At 47.9% G+C, this 24432-nt stretch overlaps 1 protein-coding gene across 2 annotated transcripts in view; it reads right to left on the reverse strand.

The window, feature by feature from the left end:
- The window catches only part of SNX29 (sorting nexin 29), a 510975-nt gene that overhangs the window by 228194 nt on the left and 258349 nt on the right, over positions 1 to 24432 (reverse strand). For both annotated transcript variants that reach the window (XM_045777903.2, XM_045777904.2), the window contains one exon: positions 23584 to 23690. In XM_045777903.2, coding sequence (XP_045633859.1) covers positions 23584 to 23690 — 107 coding nt within the window. The remainder of the gene's footprint in view (positions 1 to 23583; positions 23691 to 24432) is intronic.

The raw sequence follows: 24432 nt of genomic DNA on the forward strand, positions 1-24432 counted from the left end.
TTAGCTCAAGAAGTACGAAGACAAAGCATCAACCGGCACTGAGCTGTGACTTAAGCCGTGTAGTTGAAGGGAATGCACATCAGTTTGAGGCCAAAGGCAGGCATGTCAGAGCCTTCAACTCCCCTGCCCCTTCCGAGGGCAATCTTCCGGTTTTCTCCAAACCACACGACACCTCCAGCCCCATAAACACTGGCCAGGGAGATTGAAGTTGTGACTCTGCTCCCAGGCCCCAGTGCTGCTGCAGACAGAGGAACCTGCCCCCAGGGAGTCCTTGTGATCATGTGGTCATTCAGTCCACGTCTACCAAGTACCGACTACATCCTGGGACCTGGGGCGGGCTCTGGGATAGCACAGCAAACAAAGTGATCTGTCTCCACACGCACCAAACAGACAGGCGAGCTGATGTCGACAGAGGGGACACAAGTAAATGTATGTGCCAGGTGCAGGGACGAAAAACAAGTGTGTGGTGAGGGTGGAGGAGAGGTTATTTTGGAGAGGAGGATCAAGAAGGACCTCCTCAGAGGCAGACATCCGAGCAGAGACGACGCAATGCCTGCCACACTGAACCCTCCTGTAGGCACTGTCACTCTGTCAGCTAGAAACGTGTGCAGGGGTGTGTGGATGGCTGGACTTTAGTTAGTGTGGATCTTCGCATCTCCCCCATTTGAGCGCCTTGGGGTCAGGAGGAGTCTCTCTGCTCAGGGGCTAACACACCCTTTGTTCATACCAAAGGGCCTGGGAGCTGAACCCGACTCCAGTGGCCCCCCCCACCAGCCCCCCACCCCTGTCTCAGGATACACAGAAATCACAGCAGGGCCTTTGAAAACAAGATAGCTCCCAAACACACTTGGTGGATTATCTTCTCTTAGATCAGTTTCCATCGATGCTAAGGCCCCAGAGACAGAACCTTTCCAACACAGCAAGGCCTCCTTTTAAATAGTCTGCTGTAAGCACTCACATTGCTCCCATTATCCCCAGCCAACCGTGACCTGCATTTCCCTGATTCACTCCTCTCCTCTCTACATGCAACAGGTTTAATAGGTTCCTAATGTATCCTGACATAATCGACAGCTTACATAACCACGCTTAGGATTGCCGTCCCTCGTCGGCATCTTTATTGCTTCTGCTCATTAGGTAAATAAATCCTTATGTGTCATCAAGACTCTCCAGCTGAGAAACTGATGGAATGGTCTATAAGTTGTACCCATCTAGAATGTCATTTATGTGTAAATAGCAATAGGGAATATTATACATGCATTGCAACAATTTGTCTTCTACCTATGAAGTCAAGGATCGTTTTCTGTTTTGCTCATTTTATCCTGGACACCCAGAACAGAGACCTGCACACCATAAGCACTAAGTATTTGTACAGTAAGTCAACAAATACAAAGCAGACTCGATGACGGCACCTAACCCAGGAGCATCTGAGATGAAGAGTATCCTCTGTGCAGTACAGGGCCCAGGAAAAGTGCTAGGTCATAGCCATTATCTAGCACATAGATAATATACAACCTGAAGCCTGGACTAAACCTGGGACCAGGGCCACCTGCGTGGCTCAGTTGTTTAAGTGTCTGCTTCTGGCTCAGGTCATGATCTCAGGGTCCTGGGATGGAGCCCCACATCAGGATCTCTGCTAAGGGGGGAGCCTGCTGCTCCCTCTCCCTCTGCCTACAGCTCTGCCTGCTTGTGCTCTCTCTCTTTGTCAAAAACGTAAATAAAATCTATAAAAAAATAAAACAATAAACCTGGGACCACCCCAGGCCCTGTGGGGAATAATCGTATAGGACGGAGCAGAGGCTGCAGGTCCCAAAAGCCACTACAAAAGGAGACGGGGTCAAATGCCAGCTGGTGGGACAGATAAGTCCCAGGAATCTGCCTATCAGGGGCCAGCACAGCCAGGGAGGGGTCACTTCCGCTGCCAAATGTAAAAAAAAAAAAAAAAAAAAAAAAAAAAACAGAGCAGAGGGGGCTGGTAGGCCAAGAGTCCAGAGAGTCAAGGTCACTGGGGAAGTGAAGGATGACACAGAGAGTTCACAGCAGCACTTGGCCAACAGGTGGGGGATGTATTCCACCATCTTAGCCACCAGCACGGCCACCTCAGTGCCTGACAAGAGGCAGGGGGCAGGGACTACCGTGCAGACAGGCCTCCAGGATTCCCAGAGCCACTCCACTCTCCAACACACTCGAGACCACTCAGCAGCCCAAGTAGCCTCCAAGGATTCCACCACTGATGGCTTCTTGTCTGTTCTTGGCCTAGACGGCATCTGGCAAATGTTTACACCTACCAAGCTGCCCCATTTTGTGCCAGATACATGGGATAAAACAGATAGCGGATAAAAATGGACCCAGACCAGCCCCTCACGAGGCAGGGACTTCATGCATCTGTTCCCCCATCCAACATTCATGCAATGCGTGTGCAGGGGTAATTCCGCATGCCTGGCACTGCTCTTCACGCTCTTCATGACATCACCCCATGTAGTGACAGCAAATGCATCCTTGTTGCACCCAAGAGCAAACAGTTCCCGAAGTCCCAACAACAGAACACCCTGTCCACCCCACACTGAACCCTCATAATCGCTGACACACATAATCACTCCTTCTCACGACAATATGCACTTGGCATCGCTACTCCATTTGATGAAGGAGAAAATTCTGACTCCAAGCAGTTATGAGTAGCCAGAATTTGAATTTGTATCTTTCTATTACAGCTTAGAGAGCTCCTTTCTACAATCCATTCTTAGAAGGGCCCATTCGTCATCTATTTAAGGGTGAGGAAACAGGTGCAGAGAAGGGGCGGGGCCTGATTCCGGTCACCTGCACACCCACCCCTGAAAGGGCCAGGGCTGAGAATCCATCCTGGGTCCCTCCGAACGTCATGCTCTCTCTAGGATACCACTCTGCTTCCTTCCCTGCCTCTTCCCCCGTGGACACAGGTGGCCCATGGGGCGTGATTCCATAATCCTTGATGCTCTCTTAAGACAAAGCTTTGAAAGGCAGTGACTCTATTTACCCCCAACCAAGACAAACCGTCTGCCTCAACTAGGGCTCCCATTCCTAGTGAGCACAACAGGACAGCTCGCCCATCAAGTCCACCCTTTGCTGTCAGACCCATAACTTTCTTTGAAGAACTTCCAAAGTGCTGGGGAAGCGAAATCGAACACTCTGCCACTATCCTCGAAGGCCAGGCCACTGCAGCAGGAGCTCTGCCATTAGCAGTGGGCTAACTCAAGGCAATCATCATTAAACACAGACGTTGCCTTCAATTTGAGCTGGAGGGAACATGGTGGTAAAGGCGACGAAATATGCATTCAAAGACATTCACACACTCAGCCTTTGCCAGAACAGGACAAAGATTCCAAACGCTCTGTAATAATCTAATTCTCCAGCCAAAGATTTTGCTCTTTCAACAAATCACGGAATGTATTTCAAGGCCTACCATAAATCTGGACAGGATACAGGCGTGTGGGTACCCCGCTCGCCACATCAAAGGACAAGCGAGGTGACAAAATTCTAGGTGGAAACGGTATCTCTTCCTCCGCAAAGCCCGGAAAGCCATAATTAGAAAACCGTAATTGTACTGGGTCAGAGGTTTCAGAGCCCAGATGGGCCCCAACGTCAAAAGCAATCTGCTTTTGCTTTTTGGGGGTGGGACTGGGGTGAGTAGGGGCCAGGTGCAAAATTTAAGGGGGTGCCAAAAAACTCACTCATGATAAATAAGGTTTTCATGCAATATTCTGAAGAACCAAAATTAATGCAAAAAATCTCTAATGAACAAAATAGCCAAATTATAAATAAAGACAGGATCAGTGTTACTGCTTCCTCCTCTGGCTAAGCTCAGGCTCTGACATGGCTGGGCTCTGCACCGCTCCTCCTTCTGGAGACGGTAAGACACACCCGGAAAGGGGGAGTGACTGGCCAGAGTCACGGAGTCACTGTAAGTAAAATGCCCAGGCCTCGAGGCCCTCCTCACTGTGCTGCTGAGAGCCCCAGCACCGGGGGCAGGGTGACCACACCAGCCCCCCATCCTCACTCGTGCTGACGGCACAGCACTGCCGAGGACCTCGTCCGGGCACACCGCCGCTTCCTGGCAGCAGGTGCTTCTCCCAGACTGACAGAGGCGCAAGCGGGCACCTGTAAGTCCAATTCAGCAGGGGTACTTACAACTAAAGTCAGCTGCCAACATTTTGAAATCAAGCTTTCAGGAAAACCCAGATGTGTTGAAGTCCTCTTAAAGAAGTGTCTTTGCAACAGCAGGCCCATCTTCCCACGAGAAACCAGGAGAGGCGAGGGCTCTGTGGCAAGTGTCGGCCCCGCCGCATGTGGGCGCTCTGTAAGGCACTGGGCACACAGCAGTGGACAGAAGAGACCATGCATCCTATCCCAGTTCACGTTCCAGTGGGAAAGCACAGTGAGCAGCGTAGGGGAGACCGAGAGTAAACCAGAAGACAACGGATATGGAAGAAAGCAAAGCAGGGTTAAGAAATAGGAATCGTGGTCTGTGGGGGAGAGGGAAGCAGTTTTAAATAGGGTGGTCAGAAAAAGAAGGAAATCCTGCCACGTGTGACGACACGGATGTACCTTGCGAGCACTATGCTAAGTGAGATGAGTCAGACAGCAGAAGACAAATAGCACACGGTCTCACTATGTGCAATCTCCAAGAGCCGAACTCCTCAAACTGAGAAGGAAATGCTGCAGGGGCTCGGGGAAATGGGGACAAGCTGATCAAAGCATACAAATTTCTAGTTGTAAAACATGTTCTAAGGATCGATGGGCAGAATCGTGACTATAATGACACCGTAGTAGCTACTTGAGAGTTGTTAGGGGAATAGATCTTCAAAGTTTACTCCCCACAACACACACACAAACAGTAATTATGTGAGGGGATGAGGGTGTTAACTAAACTTATTGTGGTGATCATCGTACAATATACACATGTATCAAATCATCACATCATATGCCTCTTCCACAAACCTAAGGCATGGTCAGGAAGACCTCAATAAAGCCAACGCAACAGCACGGTGTTCCGAGAGGGGCTCTGTGCATAGTGGGCACCTGACTTCTTCACCTCCAAAGTGGAGAATACAAAAAATACCTACCCTCACAGGGTCGCTATGGGGACTGAATGAGACAGTATGTGTGGAGTGCACAGCCTAGTGCCCGGCCCAGCAATGCTCAATGAATGCCGAAACCAGCTTCCCACGTCCCACACCAGCCCCTCCATCAGTAACCCCTCCACCACCTTCACCTCCACCACCGCCTTATCGCTGCTGGGATAAGGATGAAAACAGAGTTAAGCCCCTGAAACCAGGTTGTTTTAGGCCTTCTTAGATCCTTCCATACCCCAATCCACCCCCACACTCCGCCTCCCAGTGGACGTGCTACTTCCCAGCACAGTGACTCCTTTCACTAGTCCTTTCATGCTCAGATAAGAGAGCAATCTGTGCCACCAAGGCATTCACCACTTCTGACAAATACACTTACTTACGTTCTTACATAGTGCATCGAACCAAAAGGCAAGGATTTTTCCAGCACTCAGGTTGGCACTAGCTAGTGTGTTTGGAGAACTGAACCCTTTCCACTGTGACCTACGTCTCTCCCCTTTTCTAATACTCATGAGCATGAAATCACATAGGAAGTATTCCTAGGTGGGCACTCAAAAGACCGATACATACACTGCACACAGAGTCTCTCTAGTTCCCACAGATTTCAAATCCCAGAAAGCTGAAATAACCAGATTTTTTTTTGTAGTGTCACACTATGATAACTGATGTTTGTAATTATGGCCTTGAGGCAAGGCAAGTTCCTTAACTGCCTTCTAAATTATCGAAGATCAAATTATGTTCAGTTGCATTTCAGCGTTAAGTGTATTTTAATTATATTCTCATTCTTGGAGAATTAGTAATCCACACGGCTGAAATAGATCATCAAGGCAGCTTTGTGAATAAAACATTCTGGATAAAACTCTGATTTCCAGAATATTCTCACAAACCCATATTCTGCCATCTTCCTAAGTGAGAATTTATAATTCACATCTTCTTTTTTCCCCAAAAATAATATGGTCACTTATGAACAGGTACATTATGGAATCGTAATTTTACATTAAGTGACGAGATAAAGGAGGCAGGAAAACGGATGAAGCCAAATAGTAAGGTTAGAATCGAAAACGTGCCTCAACACTTTGGTTTTAGCTGGGGATGAGCCCACATTTGCCTCTGAGCTTCCTAACAGCCAAGGCAAAGAAGGAAACGTCATTAGTGACAGCATTCATAGCACCCAAAAGAACTGAGTACTTCATGAAGAAAATCACTCCTCGTACCTTTTACCTAAGAGCAATTTCTCTCACACAGAAATTACATACAAAATGAACAACCCATGACATGCTTACCTACGTGTTGCAGAAAAAAATTATGATGATTTTCAGCAGGCTGTATTCTCCAACCACCCCAAGCAAGGACAGAGATCAAAATTTGAGTGCCACTGAAAACAGGTGGGGGATGCTGAGCCAGGGGAAGAGTAAGGACAGCAGGTAGTTAGGGTCCATCTGCTGGGAAGTCTGTGTAGCAACTGAAAAAGGAAGCCCTAACTCCACTCCAGCCAACTGCCGCTGTGTGGGGATATGGGCCCAGAGCTTCCAGAGAACCCAATTTTTCAATTATGGAATATTTCAAGCATACAAGAACACATAGGTCTAGGAAATAAGAACTGTAATAAAGCGACCACCTGTGTATCAACTCCTTGCTTGTATTACTTAAGATACAGAACCTTCTAGTACTTCTGAAACCCTCTCCCCTGTTATCACTGCCCTGATCTTTAAATGTGTCCTCCCTTTGGTTTTCGGTATAGTTTATCCCAATTCCTCACCCACCTCCTGTTCCATTCGACACTTTTCTGATCTTTATTGAAACATGTTCTGCAGCAATTTGCCTTCTTCAGGCCACGTAATATTCACGAGACCCACCTTCATGATTTTCACAGCTATATTCATCCATTTTCATTGCTATATTGATTTCTAGGCGACATTTCACCTCTTTTTAATCTATTCTCTTATCGATGGCTATTTGAGTTGTGTTGAATGTCTTGCCATTACAAGCAATACAATGGACATGGCTGTATGGGTCTTTCCTGACGCATGTGGGCAAGTGCTTCTTTCCGGTGGGGCTAAAATCTAGGTTTTAGTAATGGCCAAACTAATTCCAATCAAAAAAGAACATTATGTAGACTGACTCTCTATGGGCTGGACACTGCCTATCAGCTGCTGGCCTGCAGCATTCAACTCAGGCCGACAGCTCCATGGTGAACTGTGAGATAATTCTCTAAGCAGTAAAGCAATTCGGACCCCATTTGCCCCTGCCCACGATCTAGCTTCATTCAAGGATGAGAGGGTCTCATGTGGATAGACCATATGACCCTCGGGCAGGTGTTGTGAATACCACTTCTTAAAAATGAGCTTTTGAAGAGTTCTGGATGGCAGAAAGTTTGACCTTATACTCATTCCCACAAACCCAGAGGGAAGACATATGTGCTACTGACCAAGGACAGATCCCAACACCCTTTCAAAGCCAAATGAGCTGGAGAGCAATCTGACAGCCTGTTAGGAGGTCACACTATGCACTCAGAAGTGGCACTATTAATACACCAACTACTGACAACGCCTCCAGAGAGAGGATCTGATTTCAATATAAAAGTTATACAACTCTGCAGAGAGCAAGATTCCAAGTTTGAAAAATTCAATATATTCCATTCAAAAATAAATACATTACATGACAGAGAGTATCTCTACTTATAGATCTATGCGTGGAAATAAAATGTTGTCATAACAAATCCCCAAGTGTCTACAGTGACTATCTCTAGGACGAACTGCAGGTGAATTTTCTTTTTTAAAGTTTTACTCATCTGTACTTTTTCCCCCCAATGGTCACGTTACTTCTCTTCCTAGTGACATGAGAATGTGACTAATCAACTGACCCTTCATTCGCGATGGCATTTCCCCTCAACAGCCCAAAATGGATCCTCTCCAACTAGAAATGCTTTTCAAGACAATGGTGAGAGGTCTTTCAAAATGTATTCACCCTGAGGATGTGTCTCCAAGAGAGACCATCAAAAGGTACTACTGCACCTGCCGGAAAGTTCCTGTAGGCCGCAAAGCAGACAACACAATCAACACCAATGGAAAACTACAGTGTCCGTGCACAAGATATACAAGAGTAGTAGGTCTCTGAACTGCATGAGTAGATTTTTATTTTTTCATAGTTCTCATAAAGTTCTACTAGAACATAGATGAAGCCTCCCTTTATTCCTCTGTCCAGCGGCAATAATTGTCCCCTCCCTTCAAGCACTTAGGAGCATTAAATATGCTGACTGCCAGACCCATGATGGTAGCCAATTCTAACACGTGAGTTCCACATCACCACCAGGGCCGCCATCATGAAGGAACAGAACCATCTCAATCAGGGACGGACACACTGCCACCTGACTTCGTAAGTACAGTTTCACCAGTAGAGCCACACCCACTTGCTTCCACACCACACTGCGCAGGGCTGCTCTGGGGTGCCACCGTGCAGGGCTGAGAAGCTGCAGGAGAGCCTCTGTGGCCTGCAATGCCTAAACTACTTTGTATTTGACCACTTACCGAAAAAGGGTACAGACCCATGATCTAGAAATTGTCCAGTGCTACACACACACACACACACACACAGTTACAATTCTGATGTGTCAGAAATTGTGGGAAACTTACATTTCTTTCCCTACATCCAGAAAGGCTATTGGCACAAAGTTTCAGACGCAAAATGGCATTTCAGCAGCTAACAGCCAATTTAATCCACTCAGTTTTATCACTTTTCATCCAAATTGACCACCACCTTGCTTTAAAATATATGCAGTTGAAGCAATTCAAACCTCAAACACCGGGAAGGCAGTTGTTATGTTATTTACAGAGAAGCCAGTATCTTGCTCCCCTCCTGAGCGGCAGCAAATGGATGGAGGAATTTTCCATTAATTTTAAAAGCTTTTCCTACCAAAGGCAGAGAAGATCTCTCAAGAAAACAAAAAGGTAATGTTTTAGCATTTAAATCCGGTTTTCCTCGCAAAGGGAAAATAATTTCTACATTATTACATAGTAGGAACTGGGTCGTTCCCACCAAACACATTCCATTTAGAGGAGGAGAACTTAATTTTATAGGCTGCTTTTCGGAAGTATTCATCTCAGGCACCTGGAAATCAAAGAGCTGGTGCACAGAAGTTGTTCCGTGTAGAAGAAAAGTTTAAGTTTCTCTAGGACTGATCTCCCTTCTCTAGACTGTTAAAAATGCATTTTTTTAAACCACCTGAGAAGGTGGGGGGCAAAAAATTCAACAAAACCCAATTTCAATGTCCTTTGCTCAAGTATCCTTGTTTGCGCAAACCGGGCCATAGAGATGTGCATGCACATGGTCCAGGGAAGTAAGTAAAGGCTCTGTGCAGAGGAAAAAAAAGACTTTTAAAAAGGACTTGTCACTGTGCAAAAAGGGCTGACAGTCTGCCCGGGCGAAGCAGAGTCGGCGGCCCTGGAAACAGAGCCTGTGGCTCACGCGGAGGAAGACAGGAGCAGGGCGCACTCAGCTCCTGGCTGTGCCCGCACCAGAGCTAACATTTACCTTCGTCAACGGGAGCTGCGGAGAAAGCAGGGTGCCGGCGGAAAAAATCAGCCACCAGACAAGTTGTGAGACAGAGCTGCTGGGTGAAAAGCAGAACTCAGCAAGCGCCGGGCAGCTTGGCAAGCGGATGCGCTCAGGTTGGTAGGAAGAGGGGGAATGGCCAGGGATTTGGGCAGCCTGTCCTGGAACAAGCCTGGTGAGGGATCTGAAAAACGCAGGCTCTGGGGAAGCTCGAACAAAGGACAGTGTGGGAAGAGAAGCAGGAGGCGGGCCTTCCTGCCCTGTGGCCAGCGTGGGTCTCCCCAAAGGGACGAACCAGGGACCCCAGCACTCTTCATCCTGGTCACATCAATGCCTGGACAGGAGAGGTGGAGAACTGAGGAGGTGGAACTGGGGAGACATCTTCTTCTGGGGGCTCTGCCTGCCAGAGAGGCGCAGAGCAGTTCCAGCGGTGGATCTAGTGACCCGGGAGGGAGGGGAGAGCCAGCCTGGAGAGCAGCCATGATGGGGTCTCATCCCCTAGAAGAGGACGGGGCAGGCAGCCAGTACCAGCTCTTGGGGAGCAGAACGATGCTTACTGCTGTGCGGTGGCTGTAGCAGGAGCCCAAAGCCATCCAGATTCCTGCACAGAGGGGAGCACTGCAGACGTCCCTAGCCTGGGAGGAGGGGTGCATCCTCAGAAGCCAGCAATGGCTCACTGTCCTTGAGTAAGCACACCAGGCCCTTCTCAGCCCATCCGCAGAGACAGGCCCAAGAGAAGACTAGACTCACAGCTACTCCCTGACTGGTGGGGCTCAAGGCAGTTCAACTCGGGAGGGACACTGTCAGTCCCCCTGCAGGTAAATGAGACGAGTCTCCTTCTCAACACCCATGGTGAACAGGAACAGCAGGAAGCAATGCCTATGATCTTCATTCAATGTGTAAACTACACATCAGACGTGGTGATTCCCAGGCCATAGATGAGGACAGCCGAGGCTCCCAGAGGCTAGGTAAGAGGGCCAAGGCACACACCTAAGGCCATGTTGGAACCCTCACACTCTGGCCAACCCAGGGACAGACCACCTCCACCATCACCTGATCACCTGTAGTTTAGATTCAAGAAGGATTCTTTCCAGCAGGTATTGGTTATGAGCTTCGGGTCTGGAATCTCAGTCCCAACTCTGCCACCAAGTATCCATGTGACCTTAAACATGAGTCATTTCACCACACCTCAGTTTCCTGCTCTAGAAAATGCAGGTAAGAGTAATACCACCACAGCAAGTGACTCTAAGGGTCAACTGAGATAAAGGGCTCAGAAAAACACCCAGCACAGTATAAACACGGAACACATATAAGCTAGCCAGCATGACAAAGATCTTAACAACTATGAAGGAAGACAGCTGCCCAGAAGAACAGAAAGGCTCAAAATTAATGGATAAAAAGGATTCTTTGTGCTTTTAATTTTTTTAATCCACTCAACTATGCCCCCAAAGTGGATTAAATAGAAATGTTCAACTCGTTCATTCTACAGAGCTACTGGATCAAAGCAAGTTACTAGCTGAGCTACATAATTCATTTGATTAATTTGCACTGTAACGAGCAAGAAGCAGCCAGCAAACCTCAAAGCCGCTCCCAATCCAATTTCGGGTCTATTTCAAGTTTTAGAAAGGTATTCCACTAGAAGACAGTCATAAAATGTGTCAGGAAACAAATGGTAAGCTAAACCTCCAACAAGGGACATCAAACCCCAGGGATACCTTCGTACAGAAACGCACTGTCTGAACAGCGAGGTGAGGGGGATCGCACCCCTAGCTGGCCTTGGAACAGAGTTAAAATGTCAGTTCTGCCACTTCCCACGTGCTGTGACTCAGGACGGTCTGCTCAACCTTTCTGAGCCTGTTTCCTGACCTGCTGCTTACTGATTAAATGAGAGGATGCATGTGATGTCCCAGTCCAGTTTTTGGCACATAATTGGTGTTTATTAAGTGGTATCAATTGTATTAACTTGTATTTAACCTTTCTTTCATTTACTCCTCCATTTCTAGGTGAGGGAGGCACTTGGGGGAAAATTTCTGCTCATTCCACATGGGAAAGTTACTCAGATGAACGCTAGCAGCACTTCTTACATACAAGCTAAGACGGTCAAACCTCTAGCTTTTGCAAACCTCTCACCAGAGCCACCTGGCTGTGTCAACCTCTTGGTGAAAGAAAACAGGCAACTGATATAAAGTTCTAGCTCCTTTAAACCAACAAGAACATTAAGCCATTAGAAGCCAAGTCCCACTTCTAAAATGACAGGGTGCCCTCAGGCAACGCTTTTCACAAAGTGTTTCCCAATTGCACCTACCCAGCCAGACTGCTACAAACTGTTCAAGCTAGAAGTCTTCACGTGTCGTCCCTTAGGACCAAATTGCAGGGCGTTTTTAAGAAACCAAAGTCTCTGGACAGCACTGACTTGACCCATAAAACTACCATCTTCCTGAACAGCTCAGAGATGATGGCCGGGCTTTACAAGGGGCTTCTACCAAAGGGTCAAGAGCGGCCAGGGGGTGGCAGGCGTGGCTGCCCATGTACACCTGTGTCGGGGGAAGCAGACCAGACAAGGCCAAGGAAAAAGAACATTATTCAATCATACCACTTTTGGAAAAAGAAACATTCATCACAGCAGCTGAAGGGAAAAAGACTCTAACAGGCACAAACAATGGACAGTGCTAATACACTCTGACGACGCTCTGCTTCTGCCCCCGTCACCTGCTACTCAGTGTCCTCCTCACAACCTGGTCAGACCTCCGCACCTGCTGTTCAGATTGCCCTGGGCTGCCTTCCTGTCTCTCACTCTCTGGCAAATTCCTGCTCTGCCTTTAAAACCCAGCTTAGAAATAAAGAGCTGTGGAGTGTCTTCTCTAGAAGATGCCAAACCACATCCCCCCTACTACTGGATCTCACAGCTAACCCTCTCTTCTCTTTATTACTTCTTTTGACTCACTGACCCCTTAGCTGCTAGAAATTACTGTTTTACTCCCCTAGTAGGCTGTGAGCCCCTTAGAGCAAGGACGAGGGTTTCTTCATCAACGTGTCAACTCGTGTGGCGCTCAGTCCTTCATTCTTTCACATATACATTCAAACCTTCACTGAGCACTGACGTGGGTGCTGGCAATCACCTCTCTAGCACCCATGTCCTGTCTAGCAATGGTCTCAGTTTTCATCCCCCCACCCCCCGCCTTCATTCTGCATGTGTGAACAGGGCCCCTCCCTCAGCCTAGCACATGAATGAGACCCTGTGGTTGGCTGAAAAGGGAGACTGGGACCGAAGCCAGCTCTATCAGAGTCAGCTCAAGGCTCTTGCCGGGAATGGACACAGAGTCTTGCTTTGTCCCCTGAATGTGAACCTAGCAAAAGAACATTTATCCAGAGGTTACCACAGCCTTGTGTGACTAGGGTGAATGAGCAGGGGCAGCGGGGACACTGGAGATGATGTCAACCCAGAAATGATAGAGGCAGAAGCCAGAGAGGAGCCTGATAACACAGCTCACAGCCCACAATTCAACCACACCTAAAGCCAGACTGTCCCTTGGATCAAGGAACTCTCTTCCCAGGGGCAGTCAGGGTAGGTGGTGCTCTGAGGCACTAACAGGCAAACCCTGACAGCTCAGGGGCTGAACAGATCTCGGTCTGCTCCTGCTCTCACCAGCCTGCAGTGGCCCCAGGACAACAGGGCAGCACCCTGCAAGCAAGGAGTCAGGGACCCCGGCTGGTGTCATCCTGTGGCTAGACCACACGGAATATACTGCTTCCAAGATCACCACGGCAGGAGAAACGAGAAGAAAATTCACACCACCTCTTCTCAGATGACACTCATCACTTCTGCTGACAGCCCAACAGCCAGCAGCAGTCACAGGGTCCCGATCTGATCCTAAGGGAGATGGGGAAACACCCCAGTCCTCTTGGTCCTGGAAAAGAGCCATGAGACAGGCCTGATAAATGCACAGCACAGGCCCCGCCGCCTACGCCAAAACACTCCTCCATGCACTCAGCACCAGCCAGGTGGCAGGGATCACGGCACACACCAGGACTACAACCGTGAACAAGGCCACGTACAAGAACAAGGGGGAATGAGGCCAACAAAGACACGGACAGGACAGGCAGCACACAACACAGAACTGATAGAACTAGAGAGGGGGCACGGGCTGCAACAAGACACCTGGGGACCTGAACGTGGCCTTCAGCAGGGCGGCGGGGTGACCGGGGAAAGCTTGTGGGAGGAGATCTCAAGGATCAAAGGCAGCAGCTGGGGAAAAAGGGGAGGGAAAAAGGATAAAGAACAGGGATCCACGTAAAGACCAGCCCATGGGCAAGCCTGGAGAGAATACGTGCATCTGGGAACGGAAACAAACTGGGAGGGGAGACCTGTGTCTGAAGAGGGAGGCAAAGAGCTAGAACATGCAGCGTCTTATATTAACATACAATAATGTGTCAAGTTCCCATGAATCTAAGCACAAAGGTGAGCCATTCGAGTTTTGCGCAGGAAAATGGCCTGGACCGGCTGGGCCTTCAGCTGTTTTTCACCATGCCCTTTGCAAGCATTAAAGTCAACACTTTCCTCCTCCCAGTCTCAGCTCTCAGCCCCCACACCCTCCCCTGAGTGCTAGAGCTCCATCTGCTACTGACAACTCCTACTGTTACCAGTGAGATGGGACACTCCTGTGCCTTCACCTAGCATATTCTCAACACTGAGCCCAACCCCGATGGGACAGCGCCTCCTGTACCCACTGCAATAGAGACAATTCTTCCTGAGGACCCAGAAGTAGCTTCAAGAAGCCACTTTCCACTTTTGAAGAGGAAAGCAAATATAAAACAGGCCCAAAATAGCATGGGTCTGAAAAGCTAAAAACCAGCCACCCTAATTACAACTATTTTTATCTACTGCCCAGAAAGGACTAGTGGATCATTTTCCTTGGTGTTTAAGGAAGTTCATCTGTTCGTTGTCAAGTCTTCCAGGCTCCCAGATCAGAGACACAAGTGGAAACGAGACTTTAAAACAAGTGGAAGACAAAGGGAACACGCAGGGTAGAGACACTGAGCCAACAGCAGGGCCCGGAGCGCCACCAACCGAGGGTGGCCAACTCCGCGACGAAATAGAAAACAGAGATCCAAAGGTCTACAGCAGTAATTTAGCAGACGGGCACCGACAGACGCTAACAAGTCTGAAGCAGGCACATGCTGCAGAGGGGCACGAGTGTGTCGCCTGCAGCGGACACATTCCACCTAGAGCGATGTGTGACCCAAAGGCCGGGGAGGCAGAGGGAAGACAGAAGACCTGCTGGGTGAGAAGGGGTGCTGAGAAAAGTGAACTTCTCCCCTGTTGCTCCAGGGGGACAAGCCATGCACAGAGAAGCAGACTGGAGCCGTCTGATGGGTACCAAACACTTGGGTCTGTTTACGTCACTAAGGCTTACATCAGGCACTGTGTGTGTCAGAATTTATTTCTATTACCCCTCCTTATCCCTTCCCTAAGTCCCCCGGGGTCTGACAAGCTAATGGCTGCCATGCTTGTCACTGCTTCATCACCCCGGCTCCCGCTCAGAGCTAAGTGAGAGCCTGCCACCCGGGAAGGCCTGGTTCTGGTTTCTGGCCAGGCCCCAGGGAGGGTCGCGGCGAGCACATTGGCACGGGAGTCAGACGGCCAGGGTCGCATGTTAGCTCTACACACTTCTCTCTAAGCCTCCAGTTTCCTCATCTGCAAGGATGCAGCAAACCTGAGACGATCCATCAGCACACAGCCTAGGAACAACAGTAGGCCCTCCATGTATGCTAACTGCCGTCACCATCGTGATCCCTGTTTGCTGGGTGCTCTTGTGTACATAAATGTCACCAAGAGCCCAACAGATCACAGGGCAACAGCTTTATGCTGGAACTTCCTTCCCATTTATAGTAACCTGTCATCATAATGAGAATGAATGTTGCTAATATGCCATTTATTTCACCCATGAGCAGAAATTCCGGGAATAACTACACTCATACGGTAAATGATAAACATCCTATAATTTGGAAAATCAAGGTACACTATAAACCCTCAAAGAACACTGATAGGAGAAATTCTCTAGTTTCTGCAACTAATAAATTACAAGTAAAGAAGGAAAGGAGCCAGGGAAGATACAGGTGGGAAACCTGTAGATTGAGATTGACTTCAGGGGTCTACAGACCAATCACAATGTGTGGATGGACCCCATTTGGACCTTCCTCAAACATCTGTCTGGACTGGAAATTTGAACACTCAGCAGAGACTCGATGATATTAAGGAATTATTGTTGGCTTGTAGGTATGCTAGCGATAATACAGGGTGTTCTCCTTTTAAGAAATAAAGGACGCTTATGTTTTATTTGAGATACGTCCCAAAATACTTTGGGATGTAATCATGTCATGCGTTGGTTTGGCTTCTGATACTATGAGAAGCTGGGAAAGTAAAAAGATGTAAGGATGAAGCAAGACTGGCCATGAGTTCACAACAGCTGAAGTTGGGTGATGGGTTCATGGAAGCTCATATGTTGTTCCGTCTACTCTTACATATATTTCAAGTGTCCACAGTAAAAACATCCTTTAAAAAATCCCAGATGGAGCCACCCGTGAGAGACAGACTACCTCTCTTGAGACCATCAGGAGGGAAGGAGTTCACTCATCAACAGCAGCGCACTGGAGGCCTGGAAACCAAGGCACCAGAGAAAACTTGCGAGCTGTGGTCACTCCACCTCGTCTCCAAACTCCTCAACCCCCAAGGGCCAGTGCAGCTGTGCTGGTGACACAGCTACAGTTCAAACCAACTGGAATCAGGATATGAGCCAAGCCAAGGGCAGAAGAGAGACGACCTGGGTTGGGCCACCGGGCATGACCTAGAGGCTAAGGTTCCTTCTCCCCCAAGGAGGGGGATCTCTAAGCAAGGGGCCCCTTGACGGGGCCCTGTTCGAAGAAGTCCCTTTAGCTGATAGTTCCATCTAAGATTCACTGGGACCAGCAGAGGCCTCCTTTATAAGACTTTTTAATAGTACTGTGTGGGTTTGTTTGTTTTTTTTTTGTTAAGAGCTCTTACCTTTTATATTCTGAAATACATAGGAATGAAACTGAGTTTGTTTCAAAATACCATGAAAGACTAGGGACTAGACTGGGTCAAGATGAAGCAAGAATGGTCAACAGTTACATCTCACGGTGGAAGCCAGGTAAGGAGTACAGAGGCTCAGGAGACTGGTCTGGCTCTGTACATGTTTTGACCTTTCCAGAATAAAAAGTTTTAAAGAAGTCCTTGGAGGTTTAGTCTTGTTAGTCGTTCATGCTTCAGTGAGAATGACACCCACCCCAACCCCTCACCAGTTTTCACTCATACCTAAACAAGCACTTCAACTGCTTTGCTTCATGAGAAAGTCTTTCCCCCTCCCAAGGAGGTGAGAGCCTGGTCTCCATCCCTCAGCATCTTGTGACTAAAATAATAAAAACAAAGTCACACCACACTTTTCATTTTGATCATCAGTTTAAAGTAGATCTCAGCTCAGAGTTCTTTATCCTGAGTTCTTACATGGAATCCAATACTTTACTTAAAAACTCATCTTTCTTTTGTATAAACATGGCTCTCAGATATATCACGCGTGCTGGATGCCACTGGTGCCAATTTAGGAAGCAAGCGCTGGGGGTATTACTGCTCCCAAGGTCCTGGCTGCCTCAGGAACTTTTACATTTTATTGAAATGATGATCACATTCACGGCTATCTACGGCATGTGATTATGAATGTGTTTTTTACCAGCTTGAGCTTACTTTTCCATTAATAGTAACCTGCCACTATAATGAGAATAAATGTTGCTAATATGCCATTTATTTCACCCAGGAGCAAAAATACAGGGACTAACTACACTCATACAGTAAATGATAAGTATCCTGTAATTTGAAAAATCTATCAACAGCTAGCTGAGTCCTGACACACGGGAGGAAGTAAAGATCTGTTTGCAGAGGATGGATGGGCAGTACTGAAGCCCGGACCCACAGGCGACTCAACAGCGGGGACGGGCGGCTGTCAATCAGAACTTGGGTACAAAGAGGGTAGGTCTAACGGAGCCCTGGTAGCAGAGGGTGGGAGGGGAAGTGACGTCATCTCCTAATCATATTCTCTGTCTCTCTCCCTCCCCCCCACACACACACACACGACCCTTGAACAACATGGAGGTTCGGGGTACAAGCTCCGCACCGTCCAAATTCCGCATGCGACTTTTGACACCCCCAAAATTTAGCTAACAGCCTACTGTTGACCAAAGCCTCATCAAGAACAGCATCACTAACGCATAATGTGTATGTTATATGTACTGTATAATCTAAAGAGAAGAAAATGTTGAGGAGAAGATACCCTTACAGACTATACTGTATTTATCCAAAGAACCCCCAGGTAAGTGGCCCACACAGTTCAAACCCATGTTGTTCAAGGGTCAGCTGCATATATAAAGCCTCCTAGGAGCTAGAGCACTTTGGAGGTTAGTAAGAGAAACAGATTATAGCCTCACAAAAAAATAATTACAGTCAACAGAGAAGTGGGAGAAAGTGGCTCAGCTCTGGCAAGTTCGACGGGAGGCGCCAGAGTAAGCAGGAGGCTGCTACTGAATGAGCAGCCCCCCACGTCCTGGTGCTGGTCCCACAGGACTAACAGCTCCGCTGCCTCAGCTTAGGCACACTCCTGCCCCTGGGCCAAAGAAGGGCAGGGAACTTGGATTTACTGCCCCCCAAGAGAACAAGCAGCGGTGAGAGGTCATTCAAAAAAAAAAAAAAAACCAAAGGGAGGAAAAAAGGCACTAAGATACCAGCTGTCTGCTACAGGCACTGAACTAGACTCTTTATATTCCATCCTCAAAGTAACCCTGCCAGCATGTCTCCTCGCTGCATTTTACTGATGGAGAAGCGGAGGCTTAGACAGGATAGGAGCGCCCCCAGGAGCACGGGGCAGGAAGTGACGAATCTGTACTCGGGCTGTCGGATGGGGGACAGGTGTGCCCCGCAGGCCACGAGGCTGTAGAAGGCGGGGCTGCAGAGATGCAGGCTCAAGTCCAAATGCCACCAGCATTTTACGTTTTTCTTGACAACACCAGCTGGAGAAGCATGGGAAAATCTCTACAGAAGTGTGTAAACCAAAGGAATTGTACTTAAAAGAGGTAAAGAAGACTCTTAGATCTTCCTTGGACACGTCCACTATCTTCTATCTTCAAAACCCTTGGTGACAACAAATCCATTCCCCCTCATGTCTACATCTTCAAGACAGATGGGAAGTTTACAGAAGAAATTCCAAGCCTCATTACTAACAGTCCTAAAAAAAAAAAAATGGGAGCAACATTCTAGAAGCTCCCAAGAAGTGCTCTGCAGACTGGTCAGTAAGGACATGGCTCTAGGACCCCATGAGGCCTAACTCTACATCTGTGTGTCAACCCTGCTCCCTGAAGATCCTAACAGACGTGTCTGCCTCACCCCTGGGGTGGGAGCTTCCCAAACACAGTCACTGCTACTCACCTTTGTGACCTAGGGCCAGCCTGGGGGCAATGAAGAGATAACACTACCCACTGATGAAACATCAATGACGTTGCCATCAAAAAAGAAGGAAAAGTCCATCTAGGGAAGTAAATGCCCCTTCAGGACCATCTCTGCTTCAACTGACATCTTCCATGAATCACCTCCTAGAACCATCAACTCTACTGCTCCTGGGGGTGGGAAAACCATGAAAGGAGGAGGAAGGAAGATAAAGCCTGGCCACTTAGAAGGTCCTCAACAAACACAGGCCAAATTTGTTGGAACTGCCCATCTGTCCCTCGAGGTCCTCTCTAGACTCTCCAGGCTAAAACTTCTCCTGAAACTGAGTGTTTGAAGAGTCTGCCTCCTGTAAAGAACCCACGTGAACTCTCCCTAGCCCTCTATCCTGAGCTACAGCGGTGCCTCGTACTATGCACGCTCAATCCGGGACTTCCCAAATCGCATCAATCACTTTATTTATAAACACTACACTGAACAGCTGAATCCTCGCAGTAGACTGTCATTCTGTTCAATATTTATGGAGCTCCTACTGGATGCTGGAATCATGTTAGGCAATTAATACACAATTAAAAAGGTATCATCTACAGTTCCCTGGAGGGGCTCTCATCCTGGCGTTCTATTACATGTGCTTCAGAAGCAGGTAATTCCTACCCAGAGGCACTCACTCCCTTCTGCTGTAACTAAAAGTGTGGGGTGTGCCCCTCCCAGCGCTGCTGCAAACTGCTAGTGCCGAACCCTCCCTCTGCTCTACTGCTCGTCTTCCTCCTTCGACCCATTCTCTCCACCGTGACCAGGGACAGTCCCTTCTCCTCTGCCAGGTCCGCCTTTGGTTTCCCCCATGAGCGTAGCCTTCCAGAACAGGCAGAAAGAATACAGGCTTGTGCTCTGGACAGCCTGCGTGATTCGAATCCAGACATGCTTCCTACCAAGCCGAGAAACGCTGGGCACCTTGCTCAATTTCTCAAAGCTCCATCTGGGACCAGCATCCTCCTTGAGAAAGTCGGCTGAGGATCACGTGCGTTCGTCTACACCAAAGCCTTAGCGCAGTGCTTGGAAGTAAGCGTGCCCCTGACAGCTAGCTACCCGTATCACAGCAGCTGTTGGGTAATTCGTGCTTCTATATTCGTGTTTCCCCCCTGACAGAGGAACCTACACCTGCCAGCATTTTGCTTTCCTTCTCGTTTTCAAAAGTTAGCCATGGACACACAGGGTGTCCAGAACAATCTCTCCACCTCCCATCGCCGGTCCCCGAAGCTCTCCAGCCACTAAAAGATGGCTGACAATGTTGACTTTGGGTACTGAGCTGTCAGGGGTGCCAGGTATCAGGTCACCGAGCACTCGTGTAGTGTGCAGTCCATGTGGGTGGAGAGGGACAAGGTGGTTTCTAGGGCTCTGAGACACATCTAGAAAAACAATGTTCAGGAACTCCTTTTTCACTGGGATGAATCACAAAAGAGTAATTCGACTGCTGCGGTTCTTTGAAGAGTCCTATTACGTAAAATGAAATGCCTCTTCTTCTCTGCCCTTTTGAAATGGAAGGAAGTGCATCAACTCTTCCCCCACATGCTTTCATTACTCCACTCACCATGTGTTTAAAACCCCTTGGTTAAAAACCAACCATTAACAAAATGACAGATGAGCATCACAAAGAATGTTGTAAAGCGCTTGATTACTGCTAACCTAAAGGGTTCAGCAAAGGTCTTGGTATAATGAGATGCTAATAATACTTACAGAGGAAAGATGACTGGCCACTCACTCTGCCATCAGAAAATAATGAAAAATCAGCAGGGGCCATAAATGCCAATAGAGAACATCTCAGCTTCAAGCTCACATGTCTCTCAGCTCAACAACAGCCACCCACTCTACTGCTGGGTAAGGGGGTCACAGAGGACCAGGCAGGAAGTTAAGGCTGACGAGAGAAATCCTTACACCCCAAGCACCACTCCCTCTGATGTGACAGCTAACAAGAACAATGCAAGTGAATCGGGCAGTAACTTCACATCACGCCGTCATCTTCCCTGCACATTGCTCAAGTCTGTGCAGTGAGACAGTGAGACTCTGTCAACATCAAACGAGGGGGGTGGCACGGCCACGACACGGCCTCCCAGGCACTGTCATCTGGCCCATCGACTTCAGCAGCCACAGTGCCACTGCTCTCCCCACCTGCTCTGTTCCAGACCTAGGTCTCCTTTCTGGTCCTCAAACCTGCGAACTCTTTCCCTGTGCAGGACCTTTGTCCTTTCCATTCCCTATGCAGAAAGCAGGAACTCAAAAATCACCCGATCAACCGACCCATCTCTTAACCAACCAATGAACTATGGTGCTTTGCTCAGTAGGTCAAGTGGCCAGTCACGGTTTTTTCGAGCCCTCCAGAGCCAGAGTTACTGATAAGCAGGTCAGCTTTCCAGCTGGTGGAACCTATATGTCGATCGCTGCCCCCACCCACCCCCGCCCAGTGCTCAGCATGCTCACAGGAGCCCCGGGACATGAGCACCAGTCTCTAATACGTGTGCAGGTCTGATGAAGTCCTTACAACTCACCTTGCCCTGGGTTTCCTGAAGGAACACAGGCTACCAACCTACTTTCACTCTGCTAAGAACCCTGCCACCCTTCCTAGCTCATCAGCTCTTCATTCATTCAACAAACCGGAGACATCCCTGTCCTAGGAGAACTTAAAAATGCTTGTATTCAAGGGTTATTTAGCATTTACCATTTGCCAAGAAATGGTAGCTGAGTATACACTGCTGAAAAAGACATGGTCTCTACCTTCCAGGGATTTGAGGTACCTGGAGAGACAACCACACAGGGTGACACAACCCTGAGGGTACCCGGCCCATTCCCCTCTCCACCCAGGCTGAGAATGGAATGATAGCCCAGCACCTGGCACCACCACGAGCCACCTCTGGTCAATGACCTCACTGAATGAGGCTGTGAGGATGGGCACTGGGATGAGGATAGGCCCTGAAGGGATAGTCTCCCCCCAACCCCCAGGCTCTCCCATCCTGGTTTGTAACTCTTCCCCTATCAGCCTATTATGCTAAGACCCCAGCTCAACCCCCTTTGAGCTCCCTTGAGTTAGAATTCAAATTGTTTCTCACCTCCCTTCTTTAGAGGTCATTAGGAATCAGGTTAAACAGACCGCAAGATGGTCAGCCTGAACCAGGAACAAGCGTAGGGGGGCCCTCCTCAAAGGACCCTGCCTCTAAAACCTACCCCAAGGTCAGGCATGTCTCCATGGCAATGGCAGGTGCTTTTCTCCTTCCAAAAATAAAATGTACTGTAGAGTATTCACGAAGCACTGCAAGTATAGTCGTACACTTCTATGCAAGTATGTAAACAAACACGATTCGTAATAAATACCACCACGTGACCACAACATATATACACACCTACAAATATACGTATTTTATCTATTAGTTGCCTATTTGAAAACTTAGCCTTCCAGCTTTACCACTGAGTACAGTGGCAGTTAATGATTTCTGATTAAAAACAACAACTACAACACTTTATCCTATCAAAGAAGTGCATTCTTCTTTCTCCAGAATGTTTTTATCATGCAGTTGTCAACTCACTATGTTGTGTACTTAAAACTAATGTAACACTGTGCGTCAACTCTACTTCAAAAAAAAAAAAAAAAGTCTTTTTGTTAGATATGGATGATGAATGTTATCAAACGACTCTTGGGTACCAAGCAAGATCTGTATCTGGTGTTTAGCCTTTCATCTATCACAGTGAGTGGACTTGATGATTTCCTAACATTAAGTCATTCCTGAAATCCTAAATTATTCCCAATTTCACACGGACTGGTCCTTTCATATACAACGAGATTTCATTAGGTAACACCTTTCTACGATTTTTATGCATTTAGGCACTAGTGAGACTGGCAAAAGGCTGTTTATACATACCTTGAAAGGCTTCCTAGAAACTGCTGTGAAACCACCCAGGTTTGCTACCTCTTAGGGCACCTCCTTTCTTTTTACTACTTTCTTCCAGCTTTTGGAAGCCCTCCAGGTAAGTAGGCTGCATCGTCAATTGATTTTGATAATAAAGATTATCCTAGGAAATAGTCCGTGTCATCCACATGTGCACATTTATAAACATCAAAGGTGTTTGTGACGCTCTCCTGCTTTTAGTCTCCAAATCCAAGACTACATTTGTTTTCCTGTTTTTAACATGACATATTTGTGTTTTCCCTATTTCCTTGCCATAGGCACCAAAAGTATCTCATTTAGTATTTCTGAAGATCCACCTCTTAGTTTTGGTCATCAAGTACAATGCTCTTACCATTTTGTGTTTTGTCTTGTTGGCAGTGCGAGGGGTGTAGTGTCTGATTAAGCCACTAGCATCTGCATAACAGGCTGGACCTGTCCATGCAATGTCCCCGAAGCACCTGAGCAAACGCACAGAGGCCGCCAGACCTACCTCAATGAGCTTTCTTTCATAGGAGCTCGCCAGCTCCTCGGCCACTTCGCCCGGCTTCTGCTCCACGACTGTAACTTCTCCATCAACGTTCCAAAGATTTGGTACAACTTTAGGGAAAGAAAGAAACCCCGTAAATGTTTCAGCAGTAATCGGAAGTTATTCTCCCAGTTAAAAAAATTTTTTCTTCTCACTGAATGACTTCTCCATAGAGAAAACTCTTTAAGAAGGGGGGAGGGGAGGGGGTGTTGGCCCAGGGATCACGGTTACTAATTACTTCAACACTGCAACTTTTTCACACAAGTGCAATGAAGTGAATAATAAGCTGTATTTAAAAATGGAAGAATGACGGGGCGCCTGGGTGGCACAGCGGTTAAGCGTGTGCCTTCGGCTCAGGGCGTGATCCCAGCGTTCTGGGATCAAGCCCCACATCGGGCTCCTCCGCTGTGAGCCTGCTTCTTCCTCTCCCACTCCCCCTGCTTGTGTTCCCTCTCTCGCTGGCTGTCTCTATCTCTGCCAAATAAATAAAATCTTTAAAAAAAAAAAAAAATGGAAGAATGAGGGGCGCCTGGGTCGCGCAGTCGTTAAGTGTCTGCCTTCGGCTCAGGGCGTGATCCCGGCGTTCCGGGATCGAGTCCCACATCGGGCTCCTCCGCTGGGAGCCTGCTTCTTGCTCTCCCACTCCCCTGCTGTGTTCCCTCTCTCACTGGCCATCTCTCTGTCACATAAGTAAATAAAATCTTTAAAAAAAATAAAAATAAAAATGGAAGAATGGGCACAGAGACAGATGCATGTGAGTCTGGGGAATAAACTTGCTCCTAGTTCCCATTCCAGTGTAAAACAGACAACATG

Source organism: Ursus americanus, chromosome 2 (genome assembly GCF_024610735.1).
Source record: "Ursus americanus isolate L20-20 chromosome 2, mUrsAme1.1.p, whole genome shotgun sequence".
In the NCBI taxonomy this organism is placed as follows: domain Eukaryota; kingdom Metazoa; phylum Chordata; class Mammalia; order Carnivora; family Ursidae; genus Ursus; species Ursus americanus.